The sequence below is a fragment of the Mycteria americana genome, chromosome 3 (assembly GCF_035582795.1).
Source record: "Mycteria americana isolate JAX WOST 10 ecotype Jacksonville Zoo and Gardens chromosome 3, USCA_MyAme_1.0, whole genome shotgun sequence".
Lineage (NCBI taxonomy): Eukaryota > Metazoa > Chordata > Aves > Ciconiiformes > Ciconiidae > Mycteria > Mycteria americana.
In genome coordinates, this window is record NC_134367.1 from 56934167 (window position 1) to 56950414 (window position 16248).

General features: G+C 42.4%; 1 protein-coding gene across 5 annotated transcripts in view; it reads right to left on the reverse strand.

Moving 5' to 3' along the window:
• The window catches only part of MCM9 (minichromosome maintenance 9 homologous recombination repair factor), a 50444-nt gene extending 35981 nt beyond the window's left edge, over nt 1-14463 (reverse strand). For 4 of the 5 annotated variants that reach the window (XM_075498632.1, XM_075498636.1, XM_075498634.1 and 1 more), the window contains exons 1-7: nt 14329-14463; nt 13162-13478; nt 9142-9455; nt 7199-7280; nt 6061-6261; nt 3413-3538; nt 1981-2100 (exon numbers count right to left, since the gene is read on the reverse strand). In XM_075498632.1, coding sequence (XP_075354747.1) covers nt 1981-2100; nt 3413-3538; nt 6061-6261; nt 7199-7280; nt 9142-9455; nt 13162-13471 — 1153 coding nt within the window. In that variant the 5' untranslated portion in view covers nt 13472-13478; nt 14329-14463. Of the gene's footprint in view, nt 1-1980; nt 2101-3412; nt 3539-6060; nt 6262-7198; nt 7281-9141; nt 9456-13161; nt 13719-14328 lie in introns of those variants that run through there. The other variant, XM_075498633.1, reaches the window with a different exon arrangement.
• Between the last annotated feature and the right edge of the window lie 1785 nt (nt 14464-16248).

A 16248-nucleotide genomic window follows, 5' to 3' on the forward strand; every position in this document is an offset into this window, starting at 1 on the left:
CTGCTTTTTATATAAAGTAAGGAACCAGTTGAAAGTAGAACTTACGGATTTAGTCTTTGTACACTGGAGGGAAAAACGTGCATTAGGACTCTCCTCTCATGGGAAAGTAGAAACTAGTAATTTGAAGTGTGCAATTACAACAAGGAAAGTAAACCAATTTAATAGTTCTCTAAACTCATCATTTGGAGCTTCTGCACGAAGAGCAAGTTGACAAAATCAGTGTTGGGTACATAACACTGGTTATAAACATATGAACATATTCATAAGTAAGACACTCCTTGCACAGGGAAGGCAAAGAAAATAATTCAAACTACATCCAAACTCCTGGGCTAGAAATTAATGCTTTACTCCAGCAGTTCTAGCCATGGCAAGGTTCCCTGAAATTAAACTAGAGTTAATAAGATTTCTTGCTAGGGACTCAAGTTTTGCTTGTGATAAGGGTCCTAAAGAATTTTAAGGTGGAAATTTGATGCACCTGCTGTCAGATTTCAGGAAGGGGGGGGGCAGGGAGAGGGAGAAGCTTTTTAAAATATAAGGAATATTTAAGTAAAATGTAGATGCTCTAAAGACCCAAGACAATCCTTTCACAAGATGAAACTGCACCTCCACACATCATTACAGCTGATTCTGTGGTACACATAACACAGTAAGCTTGTAAACCGCAATACTGGTTTTCAGGGAAATGTCTTTGAACCTAGCTATAATGGCTGAGCTGGAAACCAGATCATATGGAAAATTAAGCACAGGAGGGAGATGTGGTGAAGAAGGCAACGGCAACATCAGAGGCCAAGAGTAGCTGACACAGGGAGGTTACTACTGACAAAAGTGGGCAAGGTCACATTGAAATGCATGGCAAAATTTCACTCCAGGTCACTGTCAGCCCCCTAACAAAATTTAAATTATCCAGCCTGTTCTCAGTTCTTAACACAGAACAAAAGGTGGAGAAAAGGTTATGCGGAGCCAAAACGTTCTCTCTGGCTTCTCTCCAGACCTATTTGTCAACAGTTTGAATGGAAGACCAGAGGCATATGTGTTTCATAACAAGTTCCCTGCACACAACAGTATGTACGTTCAACATCACGTTCCACTTCCACAGCTATCGAAGACCCAGTATACACATGCATGCATAGCTACGGAACTGAGAAAGATTTATTCTCTGGTTTTCCCATGTATAAATAATGCTGTTTCCCAGACATAAAATGAAAAGCAGCACTATCTCAGAAACATTCAAGTTACACATGCTAGCTGAGACACCGGGGTTTGTCCCTAGTTATTTTGCGATTTTGAATGTACTAGTAATATAGTCATTTGTTCAAATAAAGTCATTTGCAGAGGTAATCTGACCCTGCACATTGTCCCCAGAAGACTTTGTAAAGATACCTGGCATTCAGACCCAGCTGGGACATACCTAAATTTAACAAAAACAACAACAACAAAAAAACAACCCCAAAACAAAAAAAAGCTTGCTCTCTGAAATCACCTTGAAACCATCTTTATGAGTCAGAAATAATTCCTTAGCACAGGGGTGAATTTCCAGAAAGTAAGCAGAAATCAAACTGGCACCCAGCCAGAACATATAAAAGAACAGAAGAGAGGAGAGTATCTGTTCAGGAGAAACCAAATGATGCTAGCCCATCACACAGTGTGAGCTCTGGAAAGATGTCAGATTTGTCATAGCTGTGAAGAACACTAAAAATACAGGTCCAGATCATCCTCTGCTAGCCAAGCAGCGAGAGGTGCCTCTGGATGAGGCTTGTAAGGTTCCCTGTTAGAAGCTCATCACACTGTTCCACTGATACAGAAGAAGGGGCAGGACTGCCCTTCTGCAGAGACATGTCAAGCCTCATATGCCTCCACAGCAGTTCTTTGCTTCAGCTGTGCTCATACAACCTGAGCGCATATGTTCATATATGTAGAAGGCCTCTATATAAACATACTCCAGCAAAAAAAGTAAAGCATTCTAGCTGAAGAAGCACATACCTGCACTTGTAGATCCAATTCCTGCAGTAAGCACAGACCGTGGCATAATCTTTACCGCATACTTGAGAAACTGAGATTTCCCTGTACCTGGGTCTCCAACCAACAAAAGATGCGATTCACCTTGGGGGAAAACATTGATGTAGGAGTAGACAGTTCATATACAGAGATAGATATACACAAAATGCTCTGAATTAAATAATAATTCTCATTATTCACCTAACATTTAGTACTACATATACATTACAATATGTAATTTTGTTTAAGACTGCACTATTTATTGGGTGTGATAAATATATGTTTAATAAAAGCATCCAGTCATATTGCCACACCCAAACCAAATATTTACAATGAAATATTTTTGAAGTATTAGCAGGTATTTGACATACTTCCCATAATGTGAGTTTGGACATTTTAGAATACTCATTTCTCAGACTCAACTCACTCTTGAACATGAAACAGAAAGATACCAGGGTTTAGTTATCATTCCACTATTCAGTTACTTAAATTGTTGTGAAAAGGACTAATAAAATCAGCAGGTTGTTTTTCTTAACTAATTCTGTTACATTGCCAACAGTTACACAATTTAGTAATATCAAAACAATGCAATTACAGAAGTAAATAATTTGGCTACTACAATCTCACTGAAGTGCTCTAAAATTATTTCACTGTCTTCTACAAAACATTAAATATAACTTCAGTTCAAATATAAAGTCTATAACCTTTTTTATAACTAGCCTAGTCTATAACCTTAACCTTATTTAGCTGCTGGAGCATTAAGAAAATCCTGTATTTGTACATACAGACTACTATTTTAGAATTATTATGGCCTACATAGATAATGACCTGCGTACCACCTGGCACATGGCATATTTGCCATCTAATAACAACAGAAGGAGAGTCAGCAGGCAGATAACTTACAGTAACAGAACTAAGTGAGATGTGCTGACAATCACAGATGGAAAAGTCTGGCATTAGGAAGTAAAATGAATCCTTTAATTTTTCCTTTCAATGTACTATAATGATCCACATTAAGGAAACATTAATATTCCATCCTTTGATGCCAAATACTGCTGGGAATATTCTACTAGAAATCATTTCAAAACGTCAGTTATACAATAAAAAGTGAGTTTATGTTTTAGATGAAACAACTGCCTTTAATATTCTACCTAATGGAATCCTGAACGCCTGTTTTACTGGGTTTTATTTAGGAAAAATTAAAATAAAAAGAGGAAGTCTAGACACCCACTTTATTGGTCTGAGATTCTGGAAGAATACTCAGCATTCATCAAAAATTTCTCTCACTCAAGAAAATGGGATCATTATGCTTCTGAAACCTTACTGGTTTGATTTTGGAGGGGGGAGGAATGTGGGTGAAGACAGGGATGAGAACAACTGTTAGAAAGGATGTGATACTATTAGAAACAATACTAACCTCTGATTCGAGTTCCAGTAGCATCAGTCCTCTGTACACCACCAGCAAGCACCATGGCTACAGCCAACTTCACCAGGTACAATCCAAAGACTTGAGGACATAAGCTAGCCAAAATTTCATTCCTCCCTAGAACAGGAGCAAAAAAATGGCACTCAGCCCTAAGAGTAAAACTTGGTTTCCCATGGACTCCTATGTACGCTTCAAGTCCTATGTACACTGACAAATAATTATCCTATGTCCAGAGTCATAAATAATTTGGGTCTGCTCCCTGAAGAAGAGGAACAGGGCAGGGAGGAGATTTTTTAAATTATTATTTTATTTTTTAAATGGGACGGGACCCAAAGCAGTTGTTTGATCCAAACTTCCTTCATTATAAAGAAGTTAAGTCTTCCACTGTCACAAGCAGCAAAGCCAATCCTATCGCAATTTAAGGAATGTATGGTCTGGATATCATGACAAAAGGCACTAATGAAATGCCATCATGCAAATTCTTTTGTTTCACAGATTAAAGTGTAGGAGCTATGAAGAATAAAACTTAAAAGCTTCCAGACTTCAAAATAACCCCTTGAAAACTGGTGTGTTGTACACTTAAGAAAACTAAGAAAACATCTAACACGAAGTATTTTGCCCTAAACCTGTGCACCCATAGCATGGCTCATTTTCTCATCGTTGTCTTGAATCTCCTTCTCCTTTGACCCTTCTCTGTCAAAGGTCTCCCTTGCCCCTCTCCTCCTCCCTACCATAGTCCCTTTCCAGCAACAGAATATTTCAGTCTGCTATGATAATGTTGGCTTGGAAGGCATGTAACAATTAGTTCTGTCCTTTGAGATTCTGATACTAACAGCACATAAGGGATCACAGGTTTAATGCCACACATTACTCCCATTGCTAGGGAATAAAACAGAGTGACCAATTTTGAGTTCTTAACTTAACGTTATAAATTTAGATGCAAGCACATAGCACTGGCAAAATATGTAGGCACCTAATAGATGACTTGAGGCATATGTATTTCTTGTGGAGGTCTTCTGAGGGAATTAACACATCTTTGTCCAAAAATGGAATTTTAAAAACTTTGGTTGGCCATAGCATAACTCAAGATTTACCTCCACAGATGCCTCTATTTGACTTCAGATTAATTTGCCTTGTCAGTGCTGAGCAGCTCAGCAGTTCTGCTTCTTCCTAGAGAGTATCCAGAAAAAAATATAAGTCACCTGCCTAAGTTCTCTCAGAGGCCTGCCACGGTAGACTTTCTCAGGACACCTAATACACAGCATCAGGAATTCACTGACATAAAATACAGTAGTAACTACCATTATCTCTTGAAAAAACAGTAAATGTGCATACATCCTGTTGTGAAATGGCCTATCCCTTAGACTCCTTAGTCAAATTTGATCTCTGCCCTCACCTGAGGGAACTCAAATTCAGACAAATGGCCTGAAACAGATATCTTGGGCAGTCAGGGTCCTTCTAATTTCCACCTCAATTTTCTTATAGCCACTTCATATTAATTTATTTATTATGAATGGGTAGTACTGCATAAAACCACATTGCTCCCTGCACGCTTCCAAAAATTGTCCTGAGAATGAAAGATTAAATGGGACCTTCAAAGAGGATCCTGAATTACTTTCTGAACAGTTCTAACCAGGGTGATAAGAAATGTTCTCGTTCCAAACAGCACGAGGAAGAAATGTTCTCATTCCAAACAGCAGGAAGCTAGCAATTAAATCGCTTCCCAGGACATGCAGTTCTGAAGAATCTTTGCCATTGACAAGATCTCCAATTTCTTATGTGAGCACTCGTAATTTTTAAGCTGACATGGGCAACATTCCCACCTGCTTTTCCTCCTGTTTATCTTTTAAGAAGAAAGACTAAGCCCTTTTGAGGGTTTTAAAAGACAGAGCGTTAGCCTGAGACAGTTCAGTGACAGAGATCCTAAAATGTCCATTGAGCTTTCCCTTGGTTCTGAAGCTGGCACTCAGATTACGGAGAGGGACACAGTTCCAGACGCAACTCCTGCTAATGTCTGTGTGGTTGACTGCAGACCATGGTAAGTTTAGGAGCCAGCGTGCTAAACACTCTGGCTGTTCTGGAAGCCACTGTGAATTGGAAGACTCTCTCTGCATTTGATAGGAGGCTCCACAGCACCTAAATCGAGGTTCTAGGCATCCAAGTTAGATTAAAGATGAGATGTGCTAAACTCTGGGGTAAAGATTCACAACTTAATTTGGGATGCAGAGACAGTGAGTCGGATCTCTTGCCTCAGTCAGCAGCTATGCTGACTAAAAGCAGTCCACACTATTTCTTCTAAGAGGTATGCTTTTTCTTTCTTTAATCAAGGAAGAAAAAAGTGCTTTTCCTTTTTTCCCTGATACTTATGTTATTTCTCATTTCTTGTTAATAAATGTTCCACAAAACACTTGACTAGAAAGCTCAAAAGAAGGAAGATCAATGCAGTATGTTTGGTACTTTTTTTTTACAGTAATATTAAAGTAAGAATTTCATATTCCTGTACTGGAAAAGATATTTTTTGGAGGAACAGGTGGTGGGATGGTATAACAGGGGAAAAATGTGTTCAGTCACTGTGTTTTCACTCCTGATTTAATCTATATCCACACGTGTGTCCTACTTAAAAGCTTTCAACTACTAACCTGCTAAGGGATCATTCCTATGCTTTTCCCAGAAGTCTTCAAATTCCTTGCGGACTTCTTCATCAATTACAACCCCTGCTAGCTGCTCATTGTTTACTTTAACATAGTTGGCTTTCAAAACAAGCTCCAAGTCACAGCGTGCATCCTCATGGAAAGGTTTCCACCTCTGCATTACCACTCCATACACTGTGATGTCATCTCCTGGCGGTAACAACAAAAATTAGTAAAATGACACCTGACTTAAGATATGCAGATGTGTCAGTTAGTTGTAATGCATAATAATGCAACTGAGATCCTGTGTTACAGTTAAGAAGGTTAAAAAAACCCAACAACAAAAGGGAAACCTCCTGCAGTTACTGGAAGTGTAAAACAAACATTAGGTAGATTGCTTATGTCTGCGGTAGGAAGTTGCTGTCTTTCTACTTCTGTTTAAGGTAGAATTCTTAAAGGTATACCTCTGCTTGTTTCCTCTTTTAGAAAAGAGGAATTCATAGTAAACTGTAGAAGCTCTTCTTTCAATTAGATTTACAACACAAAAAATTTAGTCAAAACTTATTTGACTTCTGGTAACTTTTGTGATGAATTCCAGAATCACTCATTAACATTCTGGCCACAGTGTTCTTCTGAGAAAGTACAACTGGAAATTAATTTATTGTGGGGATGTGCCTATCTGAGAATTTTTAGTCCATTCTTCATACATCCTCCTGCCAATTAGCTTCCTTTTTGAATGCCAAGCAGCTTTTTCCATCTGCAGCACTCCTTCGATAGGTCAGGTTGCCTAGCTCTCTGAACATACAGCGGGGCACCACACACTGTGTGATGGTGTGGACCAATTTCTGCAAGAGGTTTGGTGTTCCCACACTAACAAGATTTAATATACTTTCTGTACATCACAGCAGATTACTTATTGAAACTGATCTGTCAAACAGTCAAGATATAACATGGGGATGTGTGACGTTTTCTAGAACAGTCTTCAACTGCCATGCTAACATCCAAGCTAAAACAGCAATGTGACAGATGAGCATATCTCATTCAACAAGCCCTCAGCACTGGCAGCCTACTTAGCAAAGATTCATTTCAAATGGAAAAATAAAAATGCTTGTGGTGCAAACATATGCAATATATGCTGTATCCTCACCAGACTTGCAACTGTCCACTAAGTCATCTTCCAGAACAACCACCATGCAACGAGGGATGCTTCCAACAGACAGTCTTTGAACCTAGGAGACAGGAGGGAAAAGCACTTCTTAAGAACAGCACCTTTCAAAAGCCATTTATAGCTGCTCTGGCTTAAGGACCTACATTGCTTTCCTGGAACTGAGGTCAGTCCTTGCTTTTTCTCACAAAACTTACACAGTAAACATGCCACTGCTGCCATGAACTTAACAATGGAACTTTAATGCTTATATTAATGGAAACGGGATGGGGTATTAAATTAGCTGAAGGTGCTCAATCCTGGGAGGTGCTGTGTGATTTCAGTATCTTGCTGAAGAAAGCTCACTAAAAGTGGTCATTTGAAAGAGCTGATTTTTTCTTTTTCTTTTTATTAATTTGAGATATTTTAAAATATTTCTTCAATATGCAAAGTTTAATTTGGGTACTGAAGCATGTCCATGGGTTACATAACCCTTCACTGAAGTATATACTGAAAGATTATTCTCTCTATTTTTCTGGTATTTAACCATAGTTTGACAGGTTGAGATATAAGTTTATACCTAGGTGTCAAGGATTAAATCAACAACAGGAAAAAACAAAATCGCACACAACCAGACAAATGTATATTAACAAATGTGCCAGTAACTCCTGTAATTCTTTTTCTTTTCTCCAGGGCAAAGTCTATGCAATCTTCTCACAGTCTATTTCCAACCAGCAGTCTTTCCATTTACACTTAAAGCTTGCAATAGTTTTTAGAAATCCACTGCACAAGAACAACAATCAGAAGTACCTTTTAATTCTGCAGCACAGGTCATATGTGCTAGAATTCTAGATTTATTCACTCTCCAGTGCCTAGGAAGGTTAATTCATCCTTGTGCATTACTTAAATGGCCACAGGCAGTTCACATCACTGTCAGTACTGGTGGCACATACACAGTTACTTGCAGAGCTCAATAGGAAACATGAGTGAAATGCATTCCCAGTTTAACTTTACTGTGCTTAGTAAGCCCATGCTGCTGAAAATCCTTCCCATCACAGAGATCTGTGTGTCACATAGTAAAACAAAAAACATGTTATAGAAACCATATGCCAGAAACAATCATAATATAAACATGCAGCATAGGGTTTATTTCCTAGAAACAGTTTTATTCTGTTACTTTTCTGCTATTCTGAACTTTAAAGAGCTTCATTTCTAGTTTCATACAATTCTGTTTTCATACATCTTGCATGTAGGTTAGCACCACTATACTCTTAATCTATAAAATCAAAACCCTGAAACAACTGAAGAGATCTTAGAAAAGATCTATGAAAAAGTCACTGAACATATAAATAAACACAGAAACATTGCCTGCAATATACCCTACTTATTCTCAATTTTCCTACAGTGTAGATTTTCTTGTGCCAGTTTTGTCTCAGTTATCATAAAAAGAGGCCTGATTATTTCTTACTTCCTCCACCTTAGCTGTACTTCCACCCAGGGCTACCTTCAGAAAAACGAATGCAAATTCTGTGAGGAGCACATATTCAATAATTGCTGATTTCAATACTGGCTGAAGGGAACAGACATTTGCAGACACCATGTATTGACCATACTGCACTGCTACAGCTGGCCTTGGCCAGCACTGGCTAGCTTTAGTCCTTAGAAACAACACAAACCTGGTGTTACAAGGATTCAGCATGGAAATTTAACCTATGCACTGATCCCAGGTGTTTTGTATGATCTGGAATGGAGTTACCTAATAATGGAAGTCTAATCAACAACTTAATTCTGACGTAAGCATGAACAGTTTCACTAAAATTAGCAGAATTACCTTATTCCAGCAGGAAATTAAGCCCCCAAATACCTTCTTTCGTTAGTTAATTCTTTTTGTACTTGAGATATCTATACCTTAATACCCTCCCCTTTTTCTCCATCTTTTTTTTTACCTGTTCCTGAATTTTGATTTCTTGATAGTCTCTGCAGCAAGTAGGAGAGGCTGTTCCAGAAAGACACGTGAACTTCGTTGAGTTGCAGCCTTCTTCATTAAGACAGGCTGATGGACGACAGAATGCGTAGTACTGTTCAAAGTCAGCCTTGACGACAAACACATGCTTGCACTTATTGCAGATATAACTCCGTTCAAACTCCAAAACTTTCACCAAACTGGTACGTATGACAGTCCCAGTAACAGACAAAAAGTGACCCACATCCCTGGTTTTAGGAATATGCTCTCGAGTCAGCTCTGGGCAAACAGGCAAACCTGTTAAAAATATGTGCAGCGTAAGGCGATGCATATAAAACATGGACTTACAATTCAGTTAAACAAAAAGACTAGCAAAAATGCCCCACATATTAACGGTAGCCATTGTTATTACTTTTTCATAAATGTGATTCAACAATTCATCTATTGTACCATAAATCTGATTCACTGGCCTCAGACAGTGGAAAACATCAGACACTGAGCGCTAACAGAAAATGTTGCCATTTTACTCTCCTGCTCTTGCCAATGGCTGAACGGTCATGAGCAGTTTCCATTTGTGGAAATAACTCCCGATGTTCTCAGATCTATTTATTAACTTAAATGATCTTTTGGCAAATGCCATTCATTCTACAACTGGTTTATCTGAATTACAAAATTTTAGTTATGCTACTTAATTGTGGTTCAATGTTATTTCCACATTTAAACAAGTGTAACTCCTAATCTTGTGTGAATTCTCTAGTCTAAGCAAATTTAAAATTCATAGTCTGTGAGCATTTGACCTTAAATCCACATTGCATACCAGTAAACCTCAAGCACAAGGAAGACGGCATAAAAAGAATATAAAGGGGTTATGAACACAACCAAAGCAAGTTCGCTTGCACATTCAAATGAATAGTGACAGAACATTTTCGTGGCACTTGCTCGTCTTTAATTCCACCCCAACAGCCAGTTCTGTGGTGTACTGATCCTGCTCTGGCATTCACCCTTGTGGCCACCACTTAGCACCACAGCGGCTGAAATCCTCAGGAAGATTAATCTACCTCAACAGCCTACAAAGTCTTTATAAAAATAAATGATCTCTGAAATGCACACCTGAGGACAGCATCAAAATATCGCCTCTTTGGAAGTTAGTATATGAATTACAAGATACTAATAATTATCATCTTAAAAAGAAATTACCTGCTCTTAAAATAATTTCTTAGCTTTACTTCCAAAATAGAGCTAGGAAACAGAGATGTAAAATAATAAATCTGCTGGAAAATTATGTTTCTAAGGGGATCAAAACTATTTGTGCATTTAGGTCAAATCTTCTTAGCTTTGGCTGCTAAAAAAAAGACATCATATATTTATTTCAGTGTTTTCAAAACCAAATGCTTTATTTCAGACATGCTGAAACATTCTGTTTTGAAGCTTTTAAGCAAAGTGTTTGACCTTTTGTTTAAAGAAAATATTTTTAAATATTAAGCTAATCTTAAAAGGTAAAAGAATAAAGTTAAAAAAAAAACGTAAAGTAGAAAGGAATTAAATAATCTGGGAAAGAAATAAAGTATTATGTAGAACTGCAAACAAATTTTTCTGGTTGACTGTAACAAAGCTGTTTACATACTCTACCAAACCTGTTGAAAATTCTTTTTCTCCCACAGGTTTCCATTTCTATTCAGTTCAGGCAAAAAAAAGGTAAAATCCATTATTTTTCCAACTGTTTTGGCATCTTTTTTCCCCAGCTCAGTATTAGTGCAGCTCAGCAACCTTGCAAAATACAACACAACTTACACTAGAGAGAGCTGCAGCACTGTTGTCAGGATATATGATATGATCATCTCTGTGAATATTGAAGAGACAAGAGTCTGGACGAGGAAAAAAAAACAACCTTCGTCCTGCTAAAATTCAGATAAAGAACTTAATCTTTTACTTTCTTCAGTGAACCTGGGGTAATCATCCATTATTATGCTGCATATTCACACTCCTGGAGTCCTTCTTTGAACTCCTAGATGCCCTGTCCATATTGGTATGAGCGTGCCAAGATTGCATTCTTATACCTAGCATAAGCAAAACCACTTTTCCTCACTTCAGTCCAAGGCTGACATGCAGATCCCCTCGGCCCCACTCCAGGTAGTTGCCTGCTGCTCCCACCAAGAAGAGTGCACCACCTTCTTCTCCTTATTCCTGTCTGACATGGGCACTCCAAGACGAGAATCCTGAAGGTAATCAGAACCCAGCATCCACTTAAAAGGTAACAGTATCATGGGAAAATTTGGGTGGAAAAAGCCTACAGATCATTTAGCTTATTGCTTTTGTTTCCTCAGTAGCCAGCCTTTCAGTGGTACAGAACATAAACCAAACTACATGGACAGATGTTCTTTTGATCCAGCTGGACCACACGAGGGTAACCACTCCCTGCTCTTCATTAGTTTCCCTCCTGTTTAGTGATGGAGTAATTTGTGATTCTGCTGACTAACTTCTTCCATCAATGATCAGTCAGACTTGCTTTTATCCGTTATTAAAACTATTTGATCAAACGTGGCTAATTTTGCCTGAGGTTGATTAGGGAATATTCAGACAACACATCACTGTGGAGGAATAGTCAGCTCCAGCAATGTGCTGATAACACGAGCAGGAATGTCTTAAAGACAGCACTACTCATGCAGTGATCATCTGCCCCTTGCTTTACTCCTTCTAATACTCCCTGGTAACTTATAAAATAATCATACTTGGAGTAAAAATAACTCTGTTTTCATGCTGAAGCCCTGAATGATGCAAATGCATCCTAGAACACCAGGGGGAAAGTTTTAATTCACTCCAACTTTTACAGGTACAGGGAAACGCCTGACATTTCAAATTTTAGTACAACACAGAGGTCATCATTTTACACCACATAATCAGCAGTTGTATACAAGCTCTGTAACACCTAAATAGGTAGCAAGCCTTTTTTGCCCCTCCCCTAAAAACCTTGAGAAAATAGCATTATGAGAGCCACAGGCTAATTGGATTTCTGATATATGTGTTTCAAAGACGGTATTTTTAATGAAACCTACTGGAACAAAACACAGGTCTATTTAACAACTGCAATTCATCCAAGTTCAAGCTGCCAGAAGACTGAATGATCATAAACCACTCTGACATGGGGCAGGGGAGGGAAACACAGGTCACCAGCTCTTGGCTTTGCAGACTAGACAGCTCCAAATAGTTACAATCAGCAATGACCAGAAGGGACTGTGCCACTGCTGACTCAGTTCCCCACAGCAGGCAAAACAGGCATTTTAACCCCAGAACCTGCACTCCACACTTACCACACCTCAAACCTGCTAAAAATGTCCTAGTAATAAGGAATAATGGCATATCAACTTGTAGTGAAAAAAAAGACAAAATTCTCTATTAACGATCATGCCTTCCAAAAGTTCATTCCAATTTTATAACAAGCAACACTATAACAATTAGTTAAGCATAAAATTTTACAATTTCAGATTAAATTATTACAAGACAACTCAAAATTTAGACATTGCCTTTTCTGGGAGATGGCTGGAGCCAATAAAGACCGTTAGCGAACTGACATGGTAAGGAAGTCAACCTTCAAGAAAATCTACGAACTACATTACCTTCCCTTAATTTTTTTTTTCTTTAGACCTGCTAGCTAACAAGAGAAATAACGCTAGACCAGCCGCTGATTTGAAGAGTCTTTTTGCCATGGAGAGGCTTTGGTGTTAGTCCTGACCCAGCAACAAATGCCAACCATTGCATGCATGCCATCAGGAATGGACACAGCTTTTTTCCAGGTTGGTCTATGCAACTCCATGTGTTTGCATATGTTCTTTTCTGTTTAATAAACACCATCCATTCCCTACTGCTTCAAACACTGAAATTGCAAGAACTAAACTTGCTCCTTTCTACGACGCCCCAACAGTTTGTTACAGAATAAGGAAATTTGGCAATGCTGACCGGGAGATGCCCCGGGGGTGCCTCGCTGCCATCCATGCCCACCACTCACCCGAGACCCTGGCGTGGAGGTTCTGCTTCACGCTGAGCTGCGGAGGGGCCGCGGCGGCCTGCAGCGCTGCCAGGGCAGCCCGGCGCAGTGCGCTGTCGAAAATCGGGAGGACCTCACTGGGGAAGGCATTGAAATACTCCCCGATCTCCATGTTGGTCTCAAAGAGCGTCAAGGCGTCGACAACGACGGGATAGTGCGCCTCGTCATCGGCCTCCCTCAGGATGCCCAGGATGTCATCCCTGTGGTGCTCCAGCACGTAGGACTCGAACACCTGCCCGATGAGGTTCACCTGATCCGCGCTCAGCACCATGTTGCGCCTACATGCAGGCAGGCGAGATACAGCGGTCACAAAGCGAGGCTTTCCGGCACGCTCTGGCGCCAATGGGAAAACTTACTTCTCATTCGGAAAAGCCCACCACGGAGCCAGGCGAGAGCAGGGCGTGGCTGACGCGGGCGCGGCTAACGAGCTTGGGCAACGGCACCGCGTTACAGCCCGCTCCGACCTGCCGCCTGCCCGCCGGGACCGCGGCAGCCACCGGGCTCGCCCCGCGACGCGCCGCCCGCTGCCTCTCACAGACTGCTCCCGCCAACCGACCGCCCCGCCCCGCACCAGCCAGCCAATCAGCCCCAGCCCGCGCCCGTCAGTCACCCCCGTCCCGCCCGCCGTCACTCAGCCAGTCATCACCCGCCGGCGAAAGGCGGGCTTCGCGGCGCCGCGCTCCTCACGCCCGCCCGGGCAGGCAGAGTGGCGGGGCCCGGGCGGGGCCCTTCTTCCTGTTAATGCCAGAAGGTGAAACCGCCCGGTGACCCGCTCCTTCGCTCGCTTGGCGGGGGATGAGGGGAGGCGGTAGCCGCTTGCCCCGCCCCAGGTGGCGGCAGGCGTGGGACTCTCCGCAGCGCGGAGCCAGGCCTCCCGCTCCCGCCCCAGCCGCCGGCAGCGCGGCAAGTTTTGAACGCGGCGCGGCCGGACGGGTGCTGTGCGGCGAGGAGGGGTTGGGCCGTGCCGGACCGGGCCGGCAGCGCGCCGCCTCGGCCGCCCGCCTGCGGAGCGCTGCCCCAGGCGCGTCCCGTCCCGCCTCGCCTCCAGCCGGCGGGGGCCGCGGGGTGCGCTCCCAGCGCCCGCACCGGCGGCCCCGCCGGAGCGTGTGTATGGGGCCGCCCCCGTACCTGCCAGGCGGAGGCGGGCAGCGCTCCGCCGCCGCCCCGCTCCCGCTCGGTACCTGCAGCGCCGGCCGCCGCCGCCCCTCTGGCCGGGCTCGCGCCGCGCGGAGGCAGCGGCCGCAGCTTCCTCACCCGGCAGGAGAAGCGGCTCCGTCTCCGCCCCCTCCGCGCCGCTCCACGCCCGGGCCCGGCGGCCCCCGAGCGGCGCGGCGGGGCGGAGAGCGGCCGCGGAGCCGCCAGCCCGCGGGGCCGGACCGGGGCTGGGTAGGGAGGGCGCTTCCCTCAGGTGCTTCAGCGGCCGCCGTGTGGGGACGCGCCGCTTCCCCAGGGCCGCCGCGGCTGCGGGAGCGCCGGCCGCCCCGGGCGCAGGTGAGGGGCGTCGGGCCCAGCTCCCCGCCGAGCAGTGCGGCGCCCTGCGGGGAGAGGGGGGCTCTCCGTGGGCACGGGAGGTATCCCGGCTGCTCTGCCTCCCGTGAACAAAAGATACCCCCGCGGATTGTTGTTTTAACGGTGCTGCAGGCTGTTTGCCGAAATGCCTCTGTCACTGTTCCCCGTTACAAAGGGGCGCTGCTCCTGTGTACAACACGGGAGGATTACAAGTCAGGGGGTGAAAGAGGGGTGCTGTGCGGCAGGGGTAGCCCCAAGGTAGCTGAAGCTCGTATTCGCTGCTGCTTCCTGCCCCGCCCCCCCCCCCCTTTACAAATCCCATGAAGTCTAAATTTGGCTTCTTTAAAGCGAGCTGCGTACCAAACCTTCATGCGGGCAAGTCTCAGGAGTTCGGGGATTTTATTTTTAATACAGCCAGAAAACAGGGTTTGCTGGAGGCTCTAAAGCTTTTGCTTTTGCCCAGAACTTACAGTGTGTTGTTTTGAATAGTTTTCGTATCTGTATGTTCTTTTCTCTGAGCATGTATTACAACCCTGAGCATGTATTACAACATGCTTTAACTATTTGAAATATTTTATCTTTTAAATAGTTAATTCTGTTTCAAAATTGAGTCCCAGGCAAAAGGAGTGAAGCTGTCAAGTCTTGTCATATCACAGAGAATAACTTAATGCCTCCTTAACTTCAAACTGTTTAAAGGATCTTAAAACTTCTTTATTGAGTTCCTCACTCCCAGGACCTCCCATTGTTGGCTTGTATTAATGATGAATTATTGATATGCAATCAAAACAAAAATCACTGCCCATGTAAGAGCTTAACCAAAAAGTGTACCCTACTATCACCAAGATATCAGAACTGTGCCGATAGTTCTACAATAAAAAGATATCAGAAGAAATATACAAGATTTGTATTTTAATACAGACTTTTAGAGTTGGTGGAGGGGAAAAATCAATGCTTTTCAAACAAAAAATTTCCTTTAGATCCCTTATTTTCAAGTTATCATATATGGCTTCAATATGTAAAGTAACTGCCTTACCTGCCTTAATTAAATTAAGATAATTAATTTGAATGTCTAACATGTTTTTTCTCCCAATCATATCTAAATATGTGATCTTAATGAATAAGAAAGCCACAGTGGCTACTTCATGTCTGTTAACTATATTGGGTATCTCGCCATCCATGAGTTGATCTGAGGAAGGTTTGGCCAGCAGAGAAGCGCAGGGTCTTGGAATGTTTGGGCAAAAGCTTCTCCGTGGAACTGTGGGTGTTTTAAATCACAAACCACATTTCTCTGAATTGCTACTCCACAAGCTATTGCAAGAGGATTCCTGCATATGACTCCTGTCTGGTATAAAACTTCGGTTATCTGTCCTGTGGATCAGTGGGTAGAACTTCAGTTATTTGTCCTGCATTGTTTGCAAATACAAACTTCCTCAAATTATTTGTAGATGTTGCCTAAATCCTCATCTGAAGGAAACAGTGTTTACAACAAAAGTCTAGGACTGCTTCAGGGGGTTATAAAGAGGAAATGCTTTAACCCTT